General features: G+C 39.1%; 3 protein-coding genes across 3 annotated transcripts; all 3 read left to right on the forward strand.

Annotated features, from left to right (window-relative positions):
* Window positions 1–239: 239 nt before the first annotated feature.
* LOC104224703 (putative RING-H2 finger protein ATL21A) lies at window positions 240–2,974 on the forward strand. Its single transcript, XM_009776389.2, has 2 exons — window positions 240–937; window positions 2,513–2,974. Exons 1-2 carry the CDS (start codon window positions 244–246, stop codon window positions 2,950–2,952), a joined length of 1,134 nt encoding a protein of 377 aa, XP_009774691.1. The 5' UTR covers window positions 240–243; the 3' UTR covers window positions 2,953–2,974.
* Window positions 2,975–13,368: 10,394 nt separating this feature from the next.
* LOC138876330 (uncharacterized) lies at window positions 13,369–14,019 on the forward strand. Its single transcript, XM_070155244.1, has one exon. It carries the CDS (start codon window positions 13,369–13,371, stop codon window positions 14,017–14,019), a length of 651 nt encoding a protein of 216 aa, XP_070011345.1.
* A 63-nt stretch (window positions 14,020–14,082) lies between these two features.
* LOC138876336 (uncharacterized) lies at window positions 14,083–23,420 on the forward strand. The gene is made up of 7 exons (XM_070155250.1): window positions 14,083–14,230; window positions 14,636–15,078; window positions 15,193–15,307; window positions 15,350–15,499; window positions 15,713–15,945; window positions 16,177–16,377; window positions 23,028–23,420. The coding sequence occupies exons 1-7, from the start codon at window positions 14,083–14,085 to the stop codon at window positions 23,418–23,420; spliced, it is 1,683 nt and encodes a 560-aa protein (XP_070011351.1).
* The last annotated feature ends 1,207 nt before the right edge of the window (window positions 23,421–24,627 follow it).

The following is a 24,627-nucleotide window of genomic DNA, read 5'->3' on the forward strand; positions in this document are numbered from 1 at the left end:
CGTGTCCTTATGGAATTGTATTCACCTTTTTTAACTCTTGCGTTAACCTAGGGCGTCACATCCTCTGTCCTCTATTTTATATGTTGGATTTTATATTTGCTGTTGAACAGGCTCATAACATTTTTGGTATGAACAGCAACTCAAACATTTGACTTTTGAAACAACTAATAAATTAATGGAACTCTTTATATTTCTAATATAAGGGCCTTTCCGTATCCTTATCGAGATTGATTCTTGAAACATATGGGCAATTTTCAAGTCTTCTTTGTCTCTTTTCTGCTCTTTGCATCTGTCTATGCAATTGCAAGATATGATTGCCAAGATTCCATGTGTGGAATCAACCACTTTGATATACGATTTCCTTTTGGATTACAAGGGACAATAAATCTTCAGCACTGTAGCTATCCTGGTTTCAATCTTACATGCAACAGTCAAGGCAGAGCAATTCTAAATGTAGCAGGTGCAGGAGATTTCTATGTACGTGATATCGACTACGTTGCACAAGAAATTCAACTCTATGATCCATCTAATTGCCTTCCAAAACGGCTTATTGATTTTCAATCTTCTTCTTCTTCTCCTTTCAAGGCGGTTTTTTATCGGAACTATACTTTCTTGACTTGTTCTACAGATTTGATCAAGTCTAATTTCAATGTTATTGGTTGTCTAAGTAATTCTACAACCTCTACTTTAGCTACTTCTTCAAGGAGTTTTGTAAAAGAAATGACAAGTTTATATAACTGCAGTGTAAATAGTACTTTGTCTCTTCCTGTTTCATGGACTTCTGAATATGAGTCAGTTTTTTCAACTGATCTTAATCTTGATCTTGTGCTAACATGGAATGAACCCAACTGCCAAGATTGTGAAGCACAACAAGATCTTTGTGGGTTTAAAAATGCAACTACTGGAAAAATTCAATGCTTTGATGCTCCTGGAACAGGTAAATATCTTTTCCATTTACAGTCTCTTCCCATTTCTCCTTCAATATTTTCAGCCAAAATTTGCTAGGAGTATCAATCACCTACGCCAAAATCTCAATAATTGGTTGAAGTTGGTTATAAACATTAAGTTTATTGTTCTTGAATAGCTCAGTCTCTTGGGTTAAATCAGCCAAAAAATAGTCTTAACTATATACTGTTTGCTTTAGGCCAAGTCCGCACGCGGTAATGCGTTCCCTAAAAGGTGGCTATTGAAAAAACATAGAAGAATTTTCCTAAATAGCCGCCTATCTAATCGCTTAAACTAAAAATAATATGTATAATCCATGTATAATATGTGTATAATATATATATATATATATATATATATATATATATATATATATATATATATATATATAGCCCGAAGGCTCGTTGCACTTGCCATACAAAACATATACATTATATATATATATATATATATATATATATATATATTTACATATATATATTTATGTAAAGATCTCTAAAAATATGCATACACCTTATATTAACTTCTTTTTCTTGTCGATTCTTAATGTGAAACTTTATTTGAACATCCAACAAATGGTGGAGTACTGGTCGATCGTTAACCTATTGTTCATGACGCTACTTTACTTAAATATAGATAGGACATTGAGCAACAGGGGCGCAGCCAGCATATCGTATACGTGTTCGGCCAAACCTAATAGTTTTGGTTTAAATCATGTATTTATCTTAAAAAATTCATTGAATATATAAAAGTTATTAGTTTAGAAGCCAGTAACTTAAAAGGATTAGAACATTAAACCCATAAGTTTTAAATCCTGGATCCGCCTCTGAGCAATCCTTCGTAATCATTCTGATTTAGTATTAAGAAGATTCATTATAGTTAGACTGATTTCTTTATTTAAACTTCGAAGTGATTGTACTTTACAAGTAACCAGGGTTAGCTGAGAGTATTTAACGGATAAAAACCAATGCGGCTAAGCACATTTTGACCTTGATTGGGTCAAGTTGCCCTCTTTAATTAAGCTTTTAACATATATAGTACTCAAATGTCAAACTTATGGAGGAATAAGACTAATATTTAAGTGTTTATGTATTATTATTTCACCAACTTTTCTATCGGCTGAGATCGTGCAGATAATGATGTATATATGCCATTCTATAACTTATAGGTTTTAATTTTAACAACTTGATAGTTGATAAATTCAAAATTATTGAAATTGATTTGGATTAATATTACTTTAGCTGAGAGAATCTGATCTAAATTTTAACCTAATGGGTACAATTATCGCTGCACACGTTATTTCTTTATGAAAATGGGTTTAAACTTAATACTCCATAATTATGTATTGTTAAAAAATTTAAGTATATGTATAACTTGAGTTAAAGATAGCGAGTGCGTCACATTCCTTGCGTTCAAATTACATCAGGTTTTATTAGCAATATTTACTTAGTTTAGCAGGTAAAGAAGTCTACGTTACTCTTAGGCACAACAGAAATAGAAGCAAACATGACAGAGACATTTTAATTTAATTTTTTTGGCCTTAACATTACCATAATTTTACTTGCAGGCCATACACGAGGTATACAAATTTTCCGAATTATTGCACTATCTTTAGTGATACCAGCCATCACATGTTCATTTGGTGTGACATGTTACATTTGCTTTGAGCAAAGCCGATACAACCGCCGAGCAGCGGCTGCAGTCCAGAACACTACGGCCGCTACAGCAGCCGCCGTAGCACCACAACCGGAAACGACCACCGGCCTCGACGAATCGACGATCGAATCCTACACAAAAGTTGTGCTAGGAGAAAGTCGGAGAGTTCCAGGGCCAAATCATGGAACTTGTCCAATATGTTTGGCAGAGTACCATCCTAAAGAGACAGTGAGATGCATACCTGAGTGTGAACATTGTTTCCATGCAGAATGCATTGATGAATGGTTAAAGATCAATGGTACTTGTCCTGTTTGTAGAAATACTCCTTCTCCTGCTCATGTTAATTCTTAATAACACGTTCTAATTTCCCACATCTCGAATCTTGTCTTTATATGCATTTTTCTCATCAAACCTTTTTCTGTTTGTTTGTTTTACACGTTCCATTATAAAATTAAAATTGTATATCTCAATTCAAACATGTACATATGCTCATTGAACGTAAAACCTTGTTTTATTTAAATGTTGTTCTTCTTATTTATATTGAAAAGCTCTCTTTGCTTCTGCTCCGAGGATTAGGCTTACCCGAACCTCATTAAATTATTGTGTTATTTTTTCGTTATCTATTTACTTTATATGTGATTGTGTGCAAGTTAATTAACCCACAATCTTCCGCAACAAGTTGAGTGTGCGAACAAAATCTCATATTATTAGCTGAAAATATTGGGAGCATATATATATATATATATATATAACGATCTCTTAATGGTGTGAGACATTTTTGGAAGACCATGCGGGTTTGGCCCAAAACAAATAATATCACACTATGTTAAGTATAACTTTGAGCCATTGCGCTTCGGGCTCATAGGTTGGTAAAAATAGCACAGTATAGCCAGTTTTCGGACTGGTCATTTAAAAATAGCCAACGTTTATGAAATCAATGAAAAATGGCCACTATTTTGCTGCAACAGAGACCGGTCCAGCATAATATACTGGAGTTCGGTGCACTTGTGTATGAACTCCAGCATATTATGCTGGACCGGTATACTTTGTTGACTCCAATATAATATACTGGAGACTGGAGCACCGGTGCTCCAAACTCCAGTATATTATACTCGACAATTATACTTGCTGGAACTCCAGCATATTATGCTGGAGTTCTAGTGTACTTATGCTGGAACTCCATCATATTATGCTGGAGTTCCAGCATACTTATCCTGGAACTCCAGTATAATATGCTGGAGTTCAAGAATACTTATGCTAGAACTCCAGTATAATATACTAGCGTATTTTCCGGGTTTTGAATAGTGTTTTCGCTCAGATTTATCTTTACATGAAAAGTGGTTAAATTTCAATTACTTTTGAAACAAGACTATTTTTGAACGACCAGCTATAAATCTGGCTATTTTTGAATTTCTCCCCATAGGCTGACCCATTTGATAAAAGGCCAACTATTGAGCATGTTGAATAGTATATTGGACATTTATTTAAATTAAATTAATTAGATTTAACTAATTAATCCAACTATACTAGCTTATAATATTTATCTCGACTAATATATGTTCAATTTATGATAAAATCCAATTTTTTTATGGATTTGAACTTAATAAAAAATTTAATGTCTACAGAATTTTAGCTGCTGCAATTGTAATCAAAATTTAGTGCACTCCAATCCACAGTTTGGTGTCATGAGTTCAAGCTTCAGTGAACTCCTGACCACATAGTTATCGACTTGAAAATTCACTCGTCGTTTATACTTAGTTTTAAGCCAAAATAATTTCGTGTTAAGATTTTAAGAAAGTCTACAAGAAAAATTATCATGAGCTGTAAAGGTTTTAATTTTCAAGCTGAATTACTTTCATTTGACTTATCTTGAATTAAGTTATCACATTTGTTTTTCTTTTATTTTTGGCCAAATATATAGATAACCCATTCAACTTGCCACCATTTTTCATTTTGGCACTTTATTTTAATCTTGTTCCATTTTGGCACTTCACCCTTATTTCTCATGTGTCACTTTAACACAAAAGCTGATTAGTCACATAATGTAAATTGCCTCACCTGGTAGGGCTCGTGAGGCAACTTTTTTGGGGCAAAACTCCTTCTCCAACGGTAATAAAATTACTGTTGGCCCCATATTTAATCCTCAAACTTCCTTCCCCATTATTTCATCTGCATTATTTCCTTCCCTTGCCTCATCTTTATTTTCAAAGCTCCAAAGCTTTTATCTGATTTCATACTGGGCCATCCAGAAAGCTTCAAAGTTTTGCAATTTTGTTGTTCCTTTATTTAATTTGATTAATTTTTTTGTGGATTTATTTCATCTAATCTTGAAGTTTGAAGTGAATCCACGTCTCAAAGAAAATTATGGACAAATCGATACTTACCAGTACAAGAACCACGCTAATAAACAGTAGTTACTTCGAAGGCCAACAACAATCAAAGCTACTCTTCAAATCAATCTCAAATGTTGATGAATCTGAAGAAATAGCTGATGAATATGTGATTCTCGTCTTCAGATGATGAAGAAACCACCGATAATCGAGTGCGATTAGGGACTTGGGAAGGAGCTTAGAGTACTATTACGATTAGGGATTTGTGACAGTGAGAAAATAAGAAGCGTGATATTAATTTTACCCAAATACAGACAGTTCAAATATTTTAGTATTGATCCGTTTGACATGGATGGAAAATCAGGTGGCAACATTTAATTGGATATTTATTACACTTCAGATTTGCGTATACACTATCATGGGCTGCTTTCCAGACATGCCCCATGACCCCTTGGCCGCGCCCCATGGCGGCCTAGCAAGCCTCACAATGCCTAGCGCCATGGTCGGCCCCGTGGTCTTGGCTGCGCCAAGCGACAAGCGCGCATGTGCCTCTGTCGCCCCACCGATGCCTCTCGCCAGCGCCCAAGGGCTGGCCAATGACAACAGCGCCGCGCGCCCTGACAATGCCGCGCGCGCAGATCCTGATGCCTCGCCAGCGCCCAGCTGCAGGCCCATTCCAGCAGCGCCTCGCGCACAGACCCTGATGCCAAGCACCAGTGCCCAGCCTCAGGCCAGCACATCAAGTGTCGCGCGCGCCCACAGCAACGCGCGCGCAGACCCGCAAGACAAAGATGCTGCCATCGGACTTAGTTTTTCCTTGTAATAATCTAAGTCCTTTTCATTGTAATCATAGACTAGTTTTCATCATTTTCATTTCAGTGTGCTTCTACAGCTTTATTAGGACTAGTCTTGTCATGTTGGTTTATTTTTTTTAAGCATTATTAAGGGGGACCAAACAATCAAACATTTCAATCAGCATTTTCTGGTGTCTCTCCCCCTCGACACCACATCATTGTAATCAGCATTTTCATTCAGCAATAAAATCATCATCATCATTCAAAACCCAATTCTCTCTCAGCTTCCGCAATTTGCTTACGACATTGGTTTTCCCGCACGGCACTGACAATCTAGTCTAGCGTGCGGCGAGGACCTCATTGGCGGACAGCAACCGCACTGACATCGGTTGCTTAGCCTTACGTTGCCCTTCCAAAGATCATCAGGAAGGCGTTGCGTAACAGTTGGTATCAGAGCCTAGGCTCGACATCGGACGAGGGAACATTTGCCATCATCACCATTTCTGACCATGGTGAATCATGGGGAGCGTCTAGCATCCCTAGAGGAGACGGTTGACCGATTACGACCCATCGTAGAAACGGTGCCTGATCAAAGCAACAACCTAGTGCAAAGGTTGGACGACCTGGACCGCCGAATGCGGCAGGCGGAAAATGACATTGCAAACATCAGTCGTGACTCCGACGAGGACCGACAAACGGCAGCCATCGAAACTGCCAATATTCATGGCAAATTTGAGGACCTCCAACAGGAGCGTGCCGACGATTTAGCCCATCAGCAACATGAGGCAGACAGACTAACTGCCATGCAGCAAACCATAAACGACTTGACTGACAAGCTCAACGTTGTCAATGCTGCCTTACAGAGCCTACTTCGAGAAGGCGACCATCACATCAGGGGTGCAGCAAACCTCACCCCCATTCCACAAAAGCTTAAGATACCGGAGCCAAAGCCATACGACGGATCCCGGGATGCTAAAGAAGTGGAAAACTTCATCTTCGACATCGAACAATACTTCGATGCCGTGGGCCATTTGGAGGAATCCAAAAAGGTAGCGACTGCTGCCATGTATCTTCAGGGCGATGCCAAACTTTGGTGGCGGGTCAAACACGAAGCCATCAAGGCCGGTGAAGATACTCTTCAGACATGGGACGAATTGAAGGTAGCCATACGCCTGCAGTTCTTTCCCGAAAATGTGGAATACAATTCCAGGAGAAAGCTACGGGACCTCCGCCACACCAGATCAGTGAGGGAGTACGTGCGCGAATTCTCCGCACTCATGCTAAACATACGCGACATGGGGGACAAAGACAAACTCTTCGCATTCATAGAAGGTTTGAAACCTCATGCCCGTATGGAACTACAGCGACAACGGGTAGACACCCTGCCCAAGGCCATTCAAGCTGCAGAATGCCTTGGCGACTATCATTTGGGAACTCAGAACGACAGGCCCCAGCCGTCTGTCCGAGGGGGATTCAACGGGCACCATCCCAGCAATGGTGGCCCAAGCAAAAGTGGGGGAGATCGGAGTGCATCCAAAACTAAGACTCCTCCCTCCAACAGCAACAGTGCTGCATCCATCAACAACAATCAGGGGAGAAAGCCTCCCTCAGAATGCCGTCATTGCGGCGGGGCACATTGGAACAATGAATGCCCAAACATCAAGGTCAATGCTCATCAGACGGTCGAGGGTGAGTTAGACACATCAGACTCATCAGACGACGACCAGGTAGGCGCCTTCAATGCAATTGTTGGCTCTATCCCTCATGCCTTAGCGGGGACCAGTGCATCTCCTCCTAAGAAAACATCAGTCCCGATCACCAGGAAAGGGAAAGAAAAGATGGACGAAGGACCTCCTAAACAAGCGAGGACCCTAATGTTCGTCGAATTGAAAGTGAACGGCAAGCCCCTTCACGCCTTGATAGACACGGGTGCCACCCACAACTACTTGTCATCAACACAAGTAGAGCGCCTAGGTCTTGTTGTACAAAAGAGCAAAGGCCGCGTCAAGGCTATCAACTCACCACCTCAGACATTGGGTGGAACAGCTACAAATGTCCCAGTGAAACTTGGCCCATACAAAGGAAGCATCGACCTGCGCATCGCAATCATAGATGACTTCGACATCATAGTGGGTTTGGATTTCATGAGGCAAACCAACACCATACCAGTACCATATGCCAACATGCTCCTGATGATGGGAGAAAAAGGGGCCAAGCCCTGCACCATACCATGCTTTCCCATAAAGATGGCCGCTGAAAACATCTCGGCCATGCAGTTGGAGAAGGTAGTCAACAGACATGAACCTCAGGTTCAGGCTACCCTTCGCAGCAACAATCAGTCATCATGTCATCGGCCTCAAAAGACTGGTGACGCTCATCATCGTGTGAAGACTTGTCAGCCATGCCACAAGGACAAGTCGGATCACTCATCACAGCCGGGACCCTCGCAGCCATCACATGTCCCTCAGAGACCATGGGAAAGTGTTTCCCTCAGATTCATCACGGGATTGCCCCAAGTCGGCAATCTTGCATCCATCATGGTTGTCATAGATCAATTTTCAGACTATGCAACTTTCATAGCAGCCCCGCAAAACATCTCAGCAGAAGATACAGCTCGACTCTTCTTCTCGCACATTGTCAAACATTGGGGCCTGCCCAAAAACATTGTTAGTAGGCGCGACTCACGCTTCACTAGCAACTTCTGGACCCATCTCTTCAGGTGCTTTGGGTCAACATTGAGTCACAACACAGACATCCATCCACCATCGGATGGCCAGACAGACCGGTTCGATGACATGCTGGAGGAATATCTCCGCAACTTCGCAACCGGATCACAGAAGCATTGGGTGAAGCTCCTGGATGCTGCTCAACTGTGTTTCAATTCTCAAAAGAGCCATCATACAAACAAGAGCCCTTTTGAAATTGTTACCGGACAGCAACCGCTTCTCCCGCAGACGGTGAATGCATCAACCATGCCGAAATCTCCTCGAGCTGCCAACTTCTCGAGCGAATGGGAGCGCAACATGGAGATAGTGCGGAGCTATCTCACCAGGGCCCAAGAGCGGGCAAAAAGGTTCACCGAACAAAAGCGTTGCTTTTCCCAACATCAACCAGGGGACAAAGTAATGCTACGCATCCCAAAGCAGTACTTGTTTGCAGAAAGGACCCATGACCCTCGCCTGCAACAAAAATACATCGGGCCCCTGTCCATTGAAAAACGCATTGGGGAGTCCACATACCAGGTAAAAACTCCATCCTGGTGGAAGATCCATCCAGTCTTCCATGTCAGCCGCATGAAATCATTGCTTCGCTACAACAGCAAGCTCAAACAACAGAGGGGCGCAGACCTCCCATCCAACAACAATCATCATCATCATCATCATCATCATAAGGCTCCGAGGACGGCGCCAACTCAGGTGGGGGAGAATGTCATGGGCTGCTTTCCAGACATGCCCCATGACCCCTTGGCCGCGCCCCATGGCGGCCTAGCAAGCCTCACAATGCCTAGCGCCATGGTCGGCCCCGTGGTCTTGGCTGCGCCAAGCGACAAGCGCGCATGTGCCTCTGTCGCCCCACCGATGCCTCTCGCCAGCGCCCAAGGGCTGGCCAATGACAACAGCGCCGCGCGCCCTGACAATGCCGCGCGCGCAGATCCTGATGCCTCGCCAGCGCCCAGCTGCAGGCCCATTCCAGCAGCGCCTCGCGCACAGACCCTGATGCCAAGCACCAGTGCCCAGCCTCAGGCCAGCACATCAAGTGTCGCGCGCGCCCACAGCAACGCGCGCGCAGACCCGCAAGACAAAGATGCTGCCATCGGACTTAGTTTTTCCTTGTAATAATCTAAGTCCTTTTCATTGTAATCATAGACTAGTTTTCATCATTTTCATTTCAGTGTGCTTCTACAGCTTTATTAGGACTAGTCTTGTCATGTTGGTTTATTTTTTTTAAGCATTATTAAGGGGGACCAAACAATCAAACATTTCAATCAGCATTTTCTGGTGTCTCTCCCCCTCGACACCACATCATTGTAATCAGCATTTTCATTCAGCAATAAAATCATCATCATCATTCAAAACCCAATTCTCTCTCAGCTTCCGCAATTTGCTTACGACATTGGTTTTCCCGCACGGCACTGACAATCTAGTCTAGCGTGCGGCGAGGACCTCATTGGCGGACAGCAACTGCACTGACATCGGTTGCTTAGCCTTACGTTGCCCTTCCAAAGATCATCAGGAAGGCGTTGCGTAACAACACGCGCGCTATATTTTTTGCACTGATTCAACTTTTGTGTTACAGTGACAAATAAGAAATAAGATTAGAGTAGCAAAATAGAACAAGAAAGAAATAAAGTGCCAAAACAAAAAATGGTACCAATTCCTTTATTTTTCCCTGCGTTTTTACCTTGACTCTCCCCTCCATCTCCTCCCCACCCCCAATTTGCGTGACTGATGACACAACATATGTACTACTATATATTAGTTGATTTTTGCCCTTCTTTTTTTAATTCCTCAAGTTTGGTGATGGGGCTTGTCCCTCAAGCTGGAAACTTTCTGCTGACGACAACATAGATATATTAATTGCTATTAAGGGACGTGACCCTTTCTTTCATTAGTCAAAATAATTGAGTTCTTACTTCGATTACCAATTATGATTGTTTAAATAAAGACAGCATTATATGCATATCTTTCGAGAGAGCTGCCTCATAATTTCAAATATTAGATAAACATACATTGTAATCTACGAAACAAGCTAAATATTCTTTATGTTTTAGTTAAACTTTCTTTATTTTTTTTATGGAAATTCTGTACTCTACGATTTAATTTGTAATTCTTTGTATTCAAGTTTTAAAGGGAGAATTACACAAAAATACAGTCCATCTATATACATTGCAGCAGAATAATCCAGTTACAACTTTGCAAATTTGTAGCCCATTAACAATAGGCAAACGTTTGAAAAATAAGCATTTTTTTATTTTTTTTTATTTTGCAGATCTTCAAGCACGAAAATTCGGTGATTTTTTATTCTTCTTCCCCAAGTTTGTATATATTCCTATTCCAGCTACAAAAAATTCAAATTCATATATAATGCAACTTGAAAACCTTAAGTTTTCTTCTTTTCCAAGTTCCAAATAGCATAAATAAAAAATAAAAATTGAAAAAATTATTGGACGTTCATGATTTTGCAAATAAATCAACAAGAAAAGTCGATTTATACATAGATTGAACATATAAAATTTTAATTTTAGATTTAACTACACATGTCCATTACATGTATAATGATGTATAACTTTGTATAAACTTGTATATACAATCTCTAATAATGTATATCATAAAAATAAGACAAAGAAGAAGAAAAGAAGAAAGTGTCAAACATCCATGAATGCCTACTATACACGTACAATGTATATACACACTTATACATTAAAAATATATCTAATTTATACAACATTGTACGCATATATACATATTTATACAATATTGTATGAGTTTGTATAAGCACTATTGTATTGGGAAAATCGAGTTCACATATTGAAGTGATTGAAAGATGACGTGTCATGACACGGAGGCTGGTCAAAGAGTGATGATTGTCAAAGAGGCACGAGTTGCAATAGATACGAGCAGAAGGTACAAGTAGAGGCACGAGCAGTTATTCAAAAGACTCAACGCTCGTACCTATTTATACCCAAAAATCAAGGAGAATGAATCTGACAGCACAAGAGAGTACATATACAATATTTAATAAGCAGTAAATACTAAAAACGTTAGAGAATATGTATTAAATTATAATAATTATGTAACGTAGCATTTAATGCCTTTAATTGTCTATAATGGCCTTATTATGACAAAGGCAAACATATATCTTTAAGATAGCTATAAAAAGGAGAGAATGGATCATTTGTAAGGACACGAAAGATCATCTGAATATACTGGTTTACTTTGTTCTCTTCTGTCCATCTTATTATTAGCAAAATCACTTTCCTTTATTCCGTTTTGATTATCAGTAACCCGTGTTTTTCTAAATTAAAACTTTGACCGAAATTTTACTTTTTGGTTAAACAAATTGGTTATGTTACCGGGAATCTGATAATCTACTCTTTCTTAGCCTAACCTTTTTTGTTGCATCAACTATGTCGAACATCAATGACAACACCCAAGGAAACCAATAACTCCAGGAGAATCCACAGGATGATCACATCCCAATCCCTTCTCCACAAAGCTCCCCTCAACGATCTCGAGAAGGCACTCCTGATGGATCTCATGCAATTGAAGCACTCAATTCAAAAATGATGAAGCTATCAATGAAGCTTTGCAAAAGCTAATCGCTCAAAAGGTCAATAAAGCTCTTGAGGCCTTTGTCAGCCAATTACCTGTTGCACCACCAACACCCACTCCAAATAATAACACTTTGGAGAACCCTCGTTCTGGGCTTGCTAATTCAGGTAGTGGTGGAATCCCCATCGAGTCACGAGAAGGAGAACCAGGTAACTTAGTCAATTCTGATTTACAAAATTTAGTACTAGCATTGCAGAAATGGCTCAAAGAGCAAAGTGACCGCATAGAGCAAATGCCTGGAGTACCGCCCATAATCAAAGGGATAAATATGGATAAATATTCACAACAACCTTGGAAGCCAAGTGCTGCTCCCCTCCCAATTCCAAAGAAATTCAAAATGCCCGATATTCCAAAATACGATGGAAAAACTGATCCACGAGACCACGTGACTACATTCACAACAGGCGTAAAAGGAAACAACTTGACCAAACAAGAAATTGAATCATTATTGGTCAAAAAATTCAGTGAAACACTTACTAAGGGAGCATTAACATGGTATTCTCTTTTATCCGAAAATTCCATAAATTCTTTTGCTGAGCTTGCAGATTCATTTATCAAAGCACACTCTGGAGCTCAAAAAGTCTAAAAAAGAATGGAAGATATTTTCAAGATTAAACAAGGGGTCTCAGAGTTGCTTAGAGAGTTCGTGGATAGGTTCCAGCGTGAAAGGATGACGTTACCGCGTGTACCTGACAATTGGGCATCTATAGCCTTCACTAGTAATTTGAATGAAAAAAGTTCAGAAGCCACGAGGCGACTCAAGGAAAGTCTTCGTGAATTCCCTGCCACAACGTGGAATGACGTTTACAACAGGTATAACACAAAGCTAAGGATAGAAGAGGATATTATTTCACGATCTCAAAAAGAATAAAAGGTAAGTTCTAAACGGGCGGAAACCGAAAAAAGGTTCGGTAAAAATAGGTGCGAACCATATATGGGCCCAGCGAGAAAAGATTCACGGTCAAAACACGATAATACTAGGTACGATCATAGGTCGAGGAATAGAGAGTCAGGCTCGTTATCAAGATTGGGGAATGATCGAAACAAGCGAGAGCCACGGGATGATGATAAAAACTTGAAGGCAAGATTTGGCGGTTATAATTTTAATGTAAGCACTTCAGAGCTCGTAGGTATTTTAAGAAGCATGGGTGATAAGGTGCGGTGGCCAAAAGAAATGAAATCGAATCCAAACAGGCACAATCCTGATCACTGGTGCGAATTTCATAACGATTACGGGCATAAAACGGTAGATTGTAGGTTGCTACAAGGGGAAGTTGATCATCTATTAAAGCAAGGGGTAAGCAAGCACACATGAAAAATAGGCAGAAGCCCCCTAAACCACCTTCTCCCAAAATGACCGTTAATGTTATAAGCGAATGTGAAGACATCAATGGCATGACGTACACAACAGCCAATAAAGTTTCCAAAGTCACAATTACCCACGGGAAGCGAGTGCGACATGTCTTAGAGGAAGAAAGTATTACGTTTGATGATATGGATGCGGATGGCGTATTATCTCCACATAACGATGCACTGGTAATATCTCTACTTGTACATGATACTAATATGAAACGAGTTTTGATTGATCCAGGTAGTTCCGTGAACATTATAATGCTAAGAGTACCACGCGAGATGCAAGCTGAAGATAAATTAATATCAAAGGCGCATACTTTGTCTGGATTTGACAATTCCAGTGTCGTGATGAAAGGGGAGGTAATACTTACTACATTCGCAGAAGGAGTTGTCAAAGATACAAAGTTTCAGGTGGTAGATATGGAGATGGCTTACAATATAAATCTCGGAAGACCATGGATCCACGAGATGGATGCCGTTCTGTCGACCTTGCACCAAGTAATTAAATTTCCATCACCATGGGGGATATATCAAATCCGTGGGGATCAACAGACATCCAGGAATATCAATTATGTAGCAGATTCAAGTACGAGAAACGAAGAAAAATAGCAGTTATAGAATCCAGTTGAGGGTACCACAACACAAACCTCAACTGAACAAGGGCGAACAGATATGGACTCAAGGCCTGATTCCATTCAAGAACCAGAGGAAAACGAAAATATCAAAACAATAATTGAAGAACTGGAGGTTGTACTGTTATCCATACAATTGCCTGAAAGGAAAGTCTACGTAGGGGCCAATCTAAGCTATGACATGAAAGGTAAGTTGATCGAATTTTTGAAAACTAACGTGGATTGTTTTGCTTGGTCCCATTCTGATATGATAGGAATACCACCGGAAATAATGACTCACAAATTAAATGAAGACCCATCATATCTGCTTGTCAAACAAAAGAAGAGAAAGCATGGAACTTTCAAAAATCAAGTGATTCAAGATGAGGTCCAAAAATTACTAAAAATTGGGTCTATCCGCGAGGTAAAGTATCCTAACTGGTTAGCCAATACTGTTGTGGTACCAAAAAAGAATGGTAAATGACGTGTTTGTGTAGATTACACAGACCTTAACAAAGCTTGTCCTAAAGATTCTTTTTCATTACCACATATAGATCAACTAATTGATGCTACTGCAGGGCATGAGTTGTTAAGTTTTTTAGATGCATATTCAGGATACAATCAGATCAAAATGGATCCTATAGATGAAGAAAAGACTTCATTTATAACAGACAGGGGGACTTATTATTATAAAGTAATACCCTTTGGTCTTAAAAATGTTGGTGCAACATATCAAAGCCTAGTGACCAAAATATTTCAAGAACATTTGGGAAAAACTATGGAGGTCTATATAGACGATATGCTCGTTAAAACTCAACATTCAGGGGATCATATATCACACTTGTCTGATACGTTTCAGATCTTGCGAAAATTCAATATGAAATTAAATCCTGAGAAATGTGCATTCGGTGTTGCATCAGATAAGTTTTTGGGTTTTCTTGTTTCTAACCGTGGTATTGAAGTGAATCTCACACAGATTAAGGCCATTGAAGCAATCCCTAACATGCTTACAAGTAAAAAAGAAGAGCAGAGGTTGACAGGAAGAATTGCAGCCTTGGTGAGATTTATTTCTAAATCATCAGAAAAGTACTTTAAATTCTTTGCAGCTCTTAAAAAACAAGATTAGTTCGAATTGACTGAGGAATGTCAACAAGCACTCAAAAATTTGAAGACATACTTGTCAAATCCGCCATTACTCGCAAAACCAAAAGTTGGGGAAAAATTGCTCATCTACCTTGCTGTCTCCGAAGTAGCGGTAAGTGATGTGTTAGTTCGTGAAGATCAAGGTAAACAATCTCTGATTTATTATGTCAGCAAAACCTTATTAGATGCAGAGATGCGATATCCTCAATTAGAAAAGCTTGCACTTGCATTAATCATGGCATCTAGAAAATTAAGGCCTTATTTTCAATGTCATCCTATTGCAGTAGTAACTACTTATCCATTACACAATATATTACACAAGCATGAGTTGTCAGGTAGGTTAGCCAAATGGGCTATAGAATTAAGTAAATATGACATCACATACCATCCTAGAACCGCGATAAAATCTCAAGTGTTAGAAGGTTTTGTGGTTGATTTTAGCTAAGGAATGCAATTGGAAGCAGAAAAGGAATTACAGGTGTTTAACGGGTCTAATCCGGGAGTTTGGACTTTATTTACTAATGGTTCATCTAATGTGAAAGGTGCAGGCTTAGGAATTGTTTTGGTACCACCTACGGGTGAAACCATTCGACAAGCCATTAAATGTCATTTTATAACTAACAATGAAGCAGAGTATGAAGCTGTGATTACAGGTTTAAGACTAGCACGAGAACTTGACGTTAATCAGATTGTAATTAAAAGTGATTCACAGCTCGAAGTTAATCAAATGCTGGGGACTTATACGGCCAGGGAAGCACGAATGCAGCAATACTTAGAGAAGGTACGGGATCTGATAAGGCGATTCCAAACCTGGAAAGTTATGCAAATACCAAGAGATGAAAATGTTGAGGCGGACGTCCTAGCCAATCTCGCATCTGCGGCAGACGTGGCAAGCAATGAAAATGCTTCTGTGATCCATTTGTTTCATTCAGTACTCGATCCAGACAAAAATGAGGTAAATTTTAATTACTTAACCTAGGATTGGAGGAACGAGATTGTTGCTTTTTTGCAGTATGGAATCGTCCCTGAAGACAAGAAAAAAGCTCACGCGCTTCGGAAAAAGGCTGCTCGATATTGTTTAAAGCAAGGCAATCTTTATCGAAAAATGTTCGGTGGTTCCTTAGCAAGGTGCCTCGGGCCTTCACAGACGGAATATGTAATGAGAGAAATACACGAGGGGCATTGTGAAAATCACGCCGGAGGAAGATCACTGGTAAGAACCATGATTAGGGCAGGTTATTACTGGCCTAAAATGGAAGAAGAAACGGAAAATTTTGTGGCTAAATGTGATAAGTGCCAAAGATACGGTAATAACATGCATAGACCTGCGGAGTTATTACATCCGGTCATTGCACCGTAGCCATTTATGAAATAGGGGATGGATATCATGGGTCCACTACCACATGTAAAAGGACAGGTAAAATTCTTGCTTGTACTCACTGACCATTTTACTAAATGGGTGGAAGTAGGAGCATTCAAACAGGTGCGAGAAAAAGAAGTTAGAGATTTTATTTGGCGAAATATCATATGTCGATTTGGTGTGCCAAAGAAAATCGTGTGTGATAATAGCCCTCAATTTATAGGCACACAAATCACAAAGTTTTTTCAAAATTGGCAGATCAAAAGGATTATATACACACCTTATCATCCGGTGGGTAATGGACAAGCTGAGTCAACAAACAAAGTCATTATCAACAATTTAAAGAAGTGTTTGGAGGAATCCAAAGGTAATTGGCCAGAATTACTACCTGGTGTTTTATGGGCATACCGCACAACAACAAAAACAAGTACGGGAGTGTCACACCTCCTTTTTCCGGCACCGCGAGGTGCGTAAGGAGTTTTTTCCAATTAAAGGACAGTCAAAACGGGATTGGTTTAATTATTTCAGAGTCGCCACTTGGGAGATTTAGGGTGTCCCAAGTCACCAATTTTAATCCCGAATCGAGGAAAAGAATGACTCTATATTACAGTCTGCGTACCAGAAATCCGGATAAGGAATTCTGTTAACCCGGGAGAAGGTGTTAGGCATTCCCGAGTTCCGTGGTTCTAGCACGGTCGCTCAACTGTTATATTCGGCTTATTTATCTGATTTTTAATACAATTATGAACCATGTGCAAATTTTATCTTTTACCGCTTTATTATTATAATTATTATTTTTTAGGAATGTGAACATCGCTTAAAACATATCTTTGGATTGTGTCACATGAAATGCACCCACAATACGAAACATATTTTATTTGATGTTTTAGGATTTAGATTTGGGTCGCATGAAATGCGCATCCGAGTTTAAGAAGGTAAAATTAATTAAATCGCGCCTAAAGAGTCTAGCGCGTCATTATCTTTGGGGAAGGAAGTGAAATTCACTAAACAATCCATCCCAAATTCTAAGTAATTTTTTTAAATAATTAAATAAATAAATGAGATTGGAGAATCCTGTAAATTTGTATTATTTACATCTATTTATTTTTAGCGAAATCCTTTAAGAATATCCTTTAATGACTACCTTTTTATTATTACTAAGTTTTTTATAAATATAAAATCAAGGTTGTATTGGAAATGTCCTGCGAAAGCCTGTGCCAAGTCATCCCAGGTGTACCACCTGCTCGGATCTTGTCTTGTATACCACTCTAACGCCGACCCGCTCAAACTCTGGCCAAAGTAAGCTATTAATAGCTCATCTTTGCCCCCTGCTCCCCTCATTTTGCTACAAAAACCTCGTAGATGTGCCATAGGATCACCATGCCCTTCGTATAAATCGAACTTGGGCATTTTGAACCCTGCTGGTAATTGAACGTCAGGGAAAGGGCATAGATCCTTGTAAGCCACGCTGACCTGGTTACCTAACCCGTGTATGTTCCTGAAGGATTGCTCCAGGCTTTTAAATTTCCGCATCACCTCGTCCTGCTCTGGGCTCTTAGCCGGCTTTTCAATCTCCGCCGGGACCTCAAAGTGGGGATTATAGGTATGTGGCTCGGGTGCTTTGAATGTGAGTTCAGGGGGGTAGTATTGTGTATCGTGAGCCTGAAACAATGGCTCACTAGATGATCTGTGCAATGGGGCTGGGGGAGGTGCCACAAAGACGGGAACATTTGGTGGAGGAGGGTTTTGAGTGGGTGGTGGAGCTTGGGAATCATAAGCCTCTCTTCCCTGATAATAGTGATGGCTTGGGAAACTTGTTGAAGGACCGGGAGAGGGGTATTCCGGCGTGTGTGTTGGTTGGAGGGTAGGAGTAACGGGTAGTTCTTGCCCCTTCTGGGCTCTAGCTAAGGCTATCTGCATTTCATTCATTTCTAGCCTCATTTTTTCCATTTTCTCCAGGGCTTCCTTCAGCATCTGATTGGCCGTTTTTTCTGACTCAACGCTGTTGTCTGACCCAGTCATGCTTTCTGGTATAGGACCTTTTGATCTTGTCTGATAATGGTACGGTGCCAGTACGCTCTAACAACTAACTGATATTGATTGGAAAAACAACAAACTTGTCAGTGTTAGAGTCTTAACGGATATTGTAATTGCACGTTAGGGGGATGCAATGCTCCTAGGCAGTTAATCATTTCTAACATGCTTTTGCTCTGATCGCATGCATCATCCCGGCTTATTTTTGCTCTGACAAATATATATTCTTCCTCTTTTTTTTCTTTTTCTTTTTTTTTTTAATTACGGTCGAATCCTATAGAGATTGCCTACGTATCGTGACCCCGCACGAATCAGACCAAGCGTAGTTCGTGCCATAAGACCAAATATTTTTTTTATTACTCAAAATAATGCTATTACAAGCCATCATAAAAAAAACAAAAAATACAGACTTTATATATATATATATATATATATATATATATATATATATATTTTTGAGAATGTTTGAAGAAAAAAAAACATATGGGTAGACAACAGACTCGAAAAACAAACAAGTGCAAGATTGAACTAGGGATACATTAAAGCTTTGAATTTTGGTGCCCGCGAGGCATCATTCGGCCTTTCCGCGGGCTTGGGGGCCAGGCTTCTTTGCAAGCTTTTTAGTTCCTCCATGATCTGATGGACATAACCCATGATTGAGGCAAATAGGACATCACGAGGCATCTCTTCACATGTTAGGCACTTTGTGGTGATATAGCGCCCTATATCATTGATCCTACCCCTGATTCTATCCCTCTCTATGCACAGCTGTTCTATCCGTTGATTCTTTAGTCCCAATATTCGAGTATTGTCAATGAGCTGCTCTTGGAACCTCTCCATTTGTTCTTCCATCCGGGCTATCGACTCATAGCAGTGTTCTCTATATGTTCTAGCATCCTGGGCTTGTTTGAGGACCCGATTATTGAGAATGGAGTTTATCTCTCTCAATGTCGCAACACTCATTTCGTAGTCCCTTTTTACTTGCCATAGGTGCTCTCTCCGTGATGTTGTAACTGTAGCCCACCTGACCCGCATTCTTGTTATACAAGCCTGGGATCTCTCCAAGTCTTCTCGGCTTTGGCTGACTTGATTTCTCAATTCCGCTATCAACCTTTCATCAGAGCGACGTTTCTGTCGGTCGCTATCACTCTTACTGACTTGGCGAATTCGGGCTTTCAGTGCCTGGTTTTCTTTGGCTAATTTGTTCTTCTCACCCTGCTCTGAGGCTACTTGAACGTTGTTTTCAAACATAAGCCTTTCAATTTGTCGCTTCAGCTTCCCGATTTCAACCCGGTAGCCTTCCTCTCTCACTAACCAGCCCCACTGTTCCTGCGAATCATCCGTAAATTGTTGGACGTGAGCTCTTTTGGCAGGCCTCTGACGAATCTGGAACCTTTTCCCGAACCAAACATCGTATTTTGGGTCTACCTCACCCTTAGCCAGCTCTCGAACCATAGTCTTGGGTTCAAGGAATCTACATTCGTGCCACAGCTTTCTAATTTTTCCTTCGGGGAACACGACTCCTGGACTCAACTCAATGGCGTGCTTGCTTAGATCCTCATCAGTGGGAATTACCTGAAATCTTCCTAGTTGGCGCAGTACCCGATGAGGAGCATATGGTTGGATGCTACGAAGTCCCATCAAAAGAACATGACATTCCTCGGCCGCCATGTATATTACCTCAGTATCATTCAACCACCCAAATGCCCATTCAACTTGGTCGGCTGTTGTTGACCTCAATTGTGCAAGCCATGCTTCGACGCCTTCGGGAAATATGACGCCTGTCATTCGTTTCTCAAAGCCGCTAATGCAGTTTCTCTCAGTCAACCCGTGGTTCATGTATCCCACTCGGTGATGGAGGTGTTCTTGCATCCACAGCTGGAGTAACAGATTGCATCCCTGAAAGAACTTGCCTCCTTCTCGGCATATAGTTAAAGCTCGGTAGATTTCGGACAAAATCAAAGGAACCACAGTACTGTCGGTTCTTTTGATTGCAACATCGGCCATCCCTACAAGGCCTATCTCTATTTTTTTATCTTTGCGGGGACAGACCACAACTCCCAGAAATGCTGTGATAAATGCCAAAGTACGTCTTGCTTCCCACTTGATTCTGTTCCCAGTGTGAATTAATCCGAGGTTTGGTTCTTCCAAACCCTGAGGAATTCCGTACCGTTGATACAAGAATTGGAGAGTACAACATCCCTTCGACAAATCATCATTCTGTACCTTCCGACTAATGCTTAGCAAATCCAAGAACGCGTGCGGAGATACTGGTCTTGGTGAAAGTAAATACTGCCCTCTTAGTTTCCCATTCAACCCCGCATATCCGGCGACTTCCTCTAGTGTAGGTGAAAGTTCAAAGTCAGCAAAACGAAACACGTTGCGTGTTGGGTCCCAGAACGGTATTAGAGCCTCGATGATATCTGTCCTTGGCTTGATATTCAACAGATCGACAAAACCTCCCAAAACTCTTTCCACTATCTTTATACTATCCTTTCCCATATCATTCCACCACATGTGGAGTTGCGAAGGGACCTCGCTACACACTGAGAATGATTCATTTTGACTTGTGCTCATCCTGCACATTTATTATAGTGATTAAAGAAGGAAAAACTTTTATTTGACTTAAAAACTATCTATATTCTAAAGAAATATTTTTTGGATTTTAATTTTTTTTTTTGAAAAAAAAACTTTTAAGGAGAAAGGAAATATTTTTGAACCAATATTCTGAATTTATGAAAGAAATACTACAGAAAAATATTTTTGAATTTTATTTTGAATATCTTTTAAACAAATAATTGGGATTTTGAGATTAAAAGGAAATATATTTTTTTTAAAAAAAAATTTTGAGGTTTAAAAGAAAAACTTTCTAAAGAAGTGAGTAATGTTAAATATTTTTGGATTTTTTTGAATATGGTGAGCCGAAACCAAAGAGGTTTGCCTCTGATCTCACATCCGGTGAGAATCATACCCGCGTAGTTCAGGCTATAAACTAACTAATTTTTTTTTGAAAACAAACAAATTTTTCCTTTTTCTTTTATAGCAAAAAAAACTATTTTCCTTTTTCATATTTTTTTTTTAAAAAAAATAAAGCAAATTAAAATAAAAGACTTATTCCTACACACTTTCTGCTTTCTAGGCAAACAAACAATTCTAAAAGTAAAAATATATATGTTTTTTTAAAAAAAAAAATCGGCAGCATTTCGACAGTACTTGGACACTGATTTTTCTAAATTAATCATCTAACTTTCCACTTGCTAGTTTTATTTTATTTTATTTTTTACACTCCCGAGACTCAGAAGCCGGTCAACATGCAAGACCGAGCAAATAAATGCACATAAAACAAATAAGATGCATCAGGATGGTCATTTTCATTTTTGGTGCACCTGTCCTAGACAGACCCAACCCCTGTGTTGAGCCTCCAAAGTCAGATGCACGTGATGCAAACAAACGTTCCTACTAGGGATCCGACATGTGGTTTTGTTATACTAGGTTCAGAACCTGGGTGTTTGTTCTAGAATAACTAGGCATATTATAGCGACATATTAAATAACGTCTTTACCAGATTATTAGGAAATATATTTAAACCTGATTATTAATTAAAATTGTTTAAATAAAAAAAATAGAAGAAATAACGTAAAAATGGCGTTATTGAATCAGTTTGGCAAAAATTAACTAAGTTCCTTATTCATAAGGTTTTTCGTCAACGATAAGTTAATCCGAATCATGTAGTCAATTTCAGTTATAACATGAATTAGTTTGCGAACAAGTATTAGGACATGATGAATTAAAACAAAGTTAGTTAATGTTAAATTGTTTAAATTTTTAGAAATATGATTTAGTACTCAAGTTTTTATTTTTATTTCTTTCAATTTTCAGTATTTGTAAATAATTAGTTTCAATAAGCTTAAGTCTTACTAATGGACTGGGTCGACCCAGTTCGAAATGGACTGGGTCGTAGGGAAGATTGGGCCATTTTTTGGGCCTATGGCTTGAAATCGAAGAAGAGGCCCAATTCCGACTTTCTTTATATTTTCGCTCTCTTTTCTTCTTTTATTTTTCTAAAACTAAATTATAAAAATACTTAAACTATTATTAAGAACTAAATTAAGTTATAAAAGCGCAAATTAACTCCCAATAACAATTAACGCACAATTAAGTAATAATTAAGCATAAAATTGTATATTTGGACATTAAATGCTAAAAATGCAAACGATGCTTATTTTTGTAATTTTTAATTTTTTGTAAACAAATTTAATTAGTAACAATTATAGAATTAAATCCTACATGCAAATGCGACATATTTTTGTATTTTTTTATTAATTTAACAAATAAACACGCACAAACAAATACAAATAATTATTCAAAATATCACAAAATATCACAAAATTGCACACCAAAGAAAAATCATTTTATTTTTGAATTTTTGGGAGTAATTCTCATATAGGGCAAAAATCACGTGCTTACAGGGAGAAACACCATTCTCATTGGTTTATGGAGCTGAAGCCTTAATTCCAATTGAGATAGGAGAGCCAAGCACGAGGTTTACACAAGCGTCAGAAGAATACAATGACGAAGAAATGCGCATAAACCTTGATCTACTTGAAGGAAAAAAGGAAACTGCATTAATAAGAATGGTAGCACAAAAGCAGGTCATGGAACGATACTACAATCGAAAAGCGCGTCTAAAATACTTCAAGATTGGGGACTTCATTCTCAAAAAAGTTTTTCAATCTACGAAGGCGGCTAATGCAGGAAAATTGAGTCCAACCTGGGAAGGACCCTACAAGATTCATGGTATGGCAGGAAAAGGAGCATACGAGCTGGAAACGATAGATGACAAGATACTACCTTCACACTGAAATATCGTTCACCTGAAGATATACTATTTCTAAGGAATACCCACGGTCAGGTATCCATATTTTAAAATTTTATTTTTGAATTGTTAAAATTTTACTAACGATTTTAGATGATAGGCAAAAAGCTAGCCCATACTAAATGATGAATCACGACCTGCAAGTCACGTGGAATAAATTAAAATTCTCAGTCTAGTGTTACAACTATTCTGATAGAAATTCAGGCAGGTTAAGCAGTTTTCATCTATAATCGCACCTCCGAGTCCCGTGTGTTTTTCCTTTTCAGGGAAAGGACCAAATGAGAGGAACAATCAAGTGCTCGAGACTTCATACTTCAACGCTCAAACACTTCGGGAACTATATAATATATGTGTATAAAGAAGGCAAAGAAGATTGGGAAATAATCAAAGTTCAAGCCTGAGAAGTTTACTCATTGAGTGAGAGCAAAGTCACGAGCTAAGGCCAAAGAAAAACCTTATCATAGTTAGGGTAAAGACAATGTACTGAAACGGGTTATAAGTAAAAACCTTGTATTCATTTTCTTTTTTGAAATATGTTATAAGGGAAACAGTTGCGAGAAAGTTATAGAAGTAATTCAAATACATGTAAAGTGTTATTTAAAACTTGACAAAGTTCAAATAAAAACTTTTCTAAGTTATTCCAAAAAACATGTATATTCCTATTTCTTTTATCGTACATTAACACTATTATAAAGTTGACACGTCTTCTTTATTAAGTGTCGAATATAAAAGGGCCATCTTTTATAAAATTCATGATTAATTCAAGTATTCATGAAGTTAACAGAAGCATTTTTGAAGAATAAAAATGCAAGTTATTCAGTAAGTCCTTAAAAATAAAGGCAAGAATAAACAAAACAGAAGTTCAAACAACAACGAAAACTTCTTAATATTAAAATTTTTAGACTAAGTATGAACTTAGTCATAAACCAAAAGTTGTTTATACAAAGTGCCCCATAAAAGGTCTGGGGACTTAACATTTTCAACAAACCTTTAAAAAGACCAAGGGTCACAATCACATACCACCAAAAGAAAAAAAATTAAAGGAATTCAAACAACATAAACTTTTCACTGAGAAAATGAAGGGACTGAAGCAGGGTCATCAGCAGCAGCGGGCTCAACTTGACTTGAAGGAGTGGGGATACCCATATTATCTTCAACATTTTCAGAATCTTCAGCCACGGGAGAAGAAAAAT

The sequence above is a fragment of the Nicotiana sylvestris genome, chromosome 1, assembly GCF_000393655.2.
Source record: "Nicotiana sylvestris chromosome 1, ASM39365v2, whole genome shotgun sequence".
NCBI lineage: Eukaryota > Viridiplantae > Streptophyta > Magnoliopsida > Solanales > Solanaceae > Nicotiana > Nicotiana sylvestris.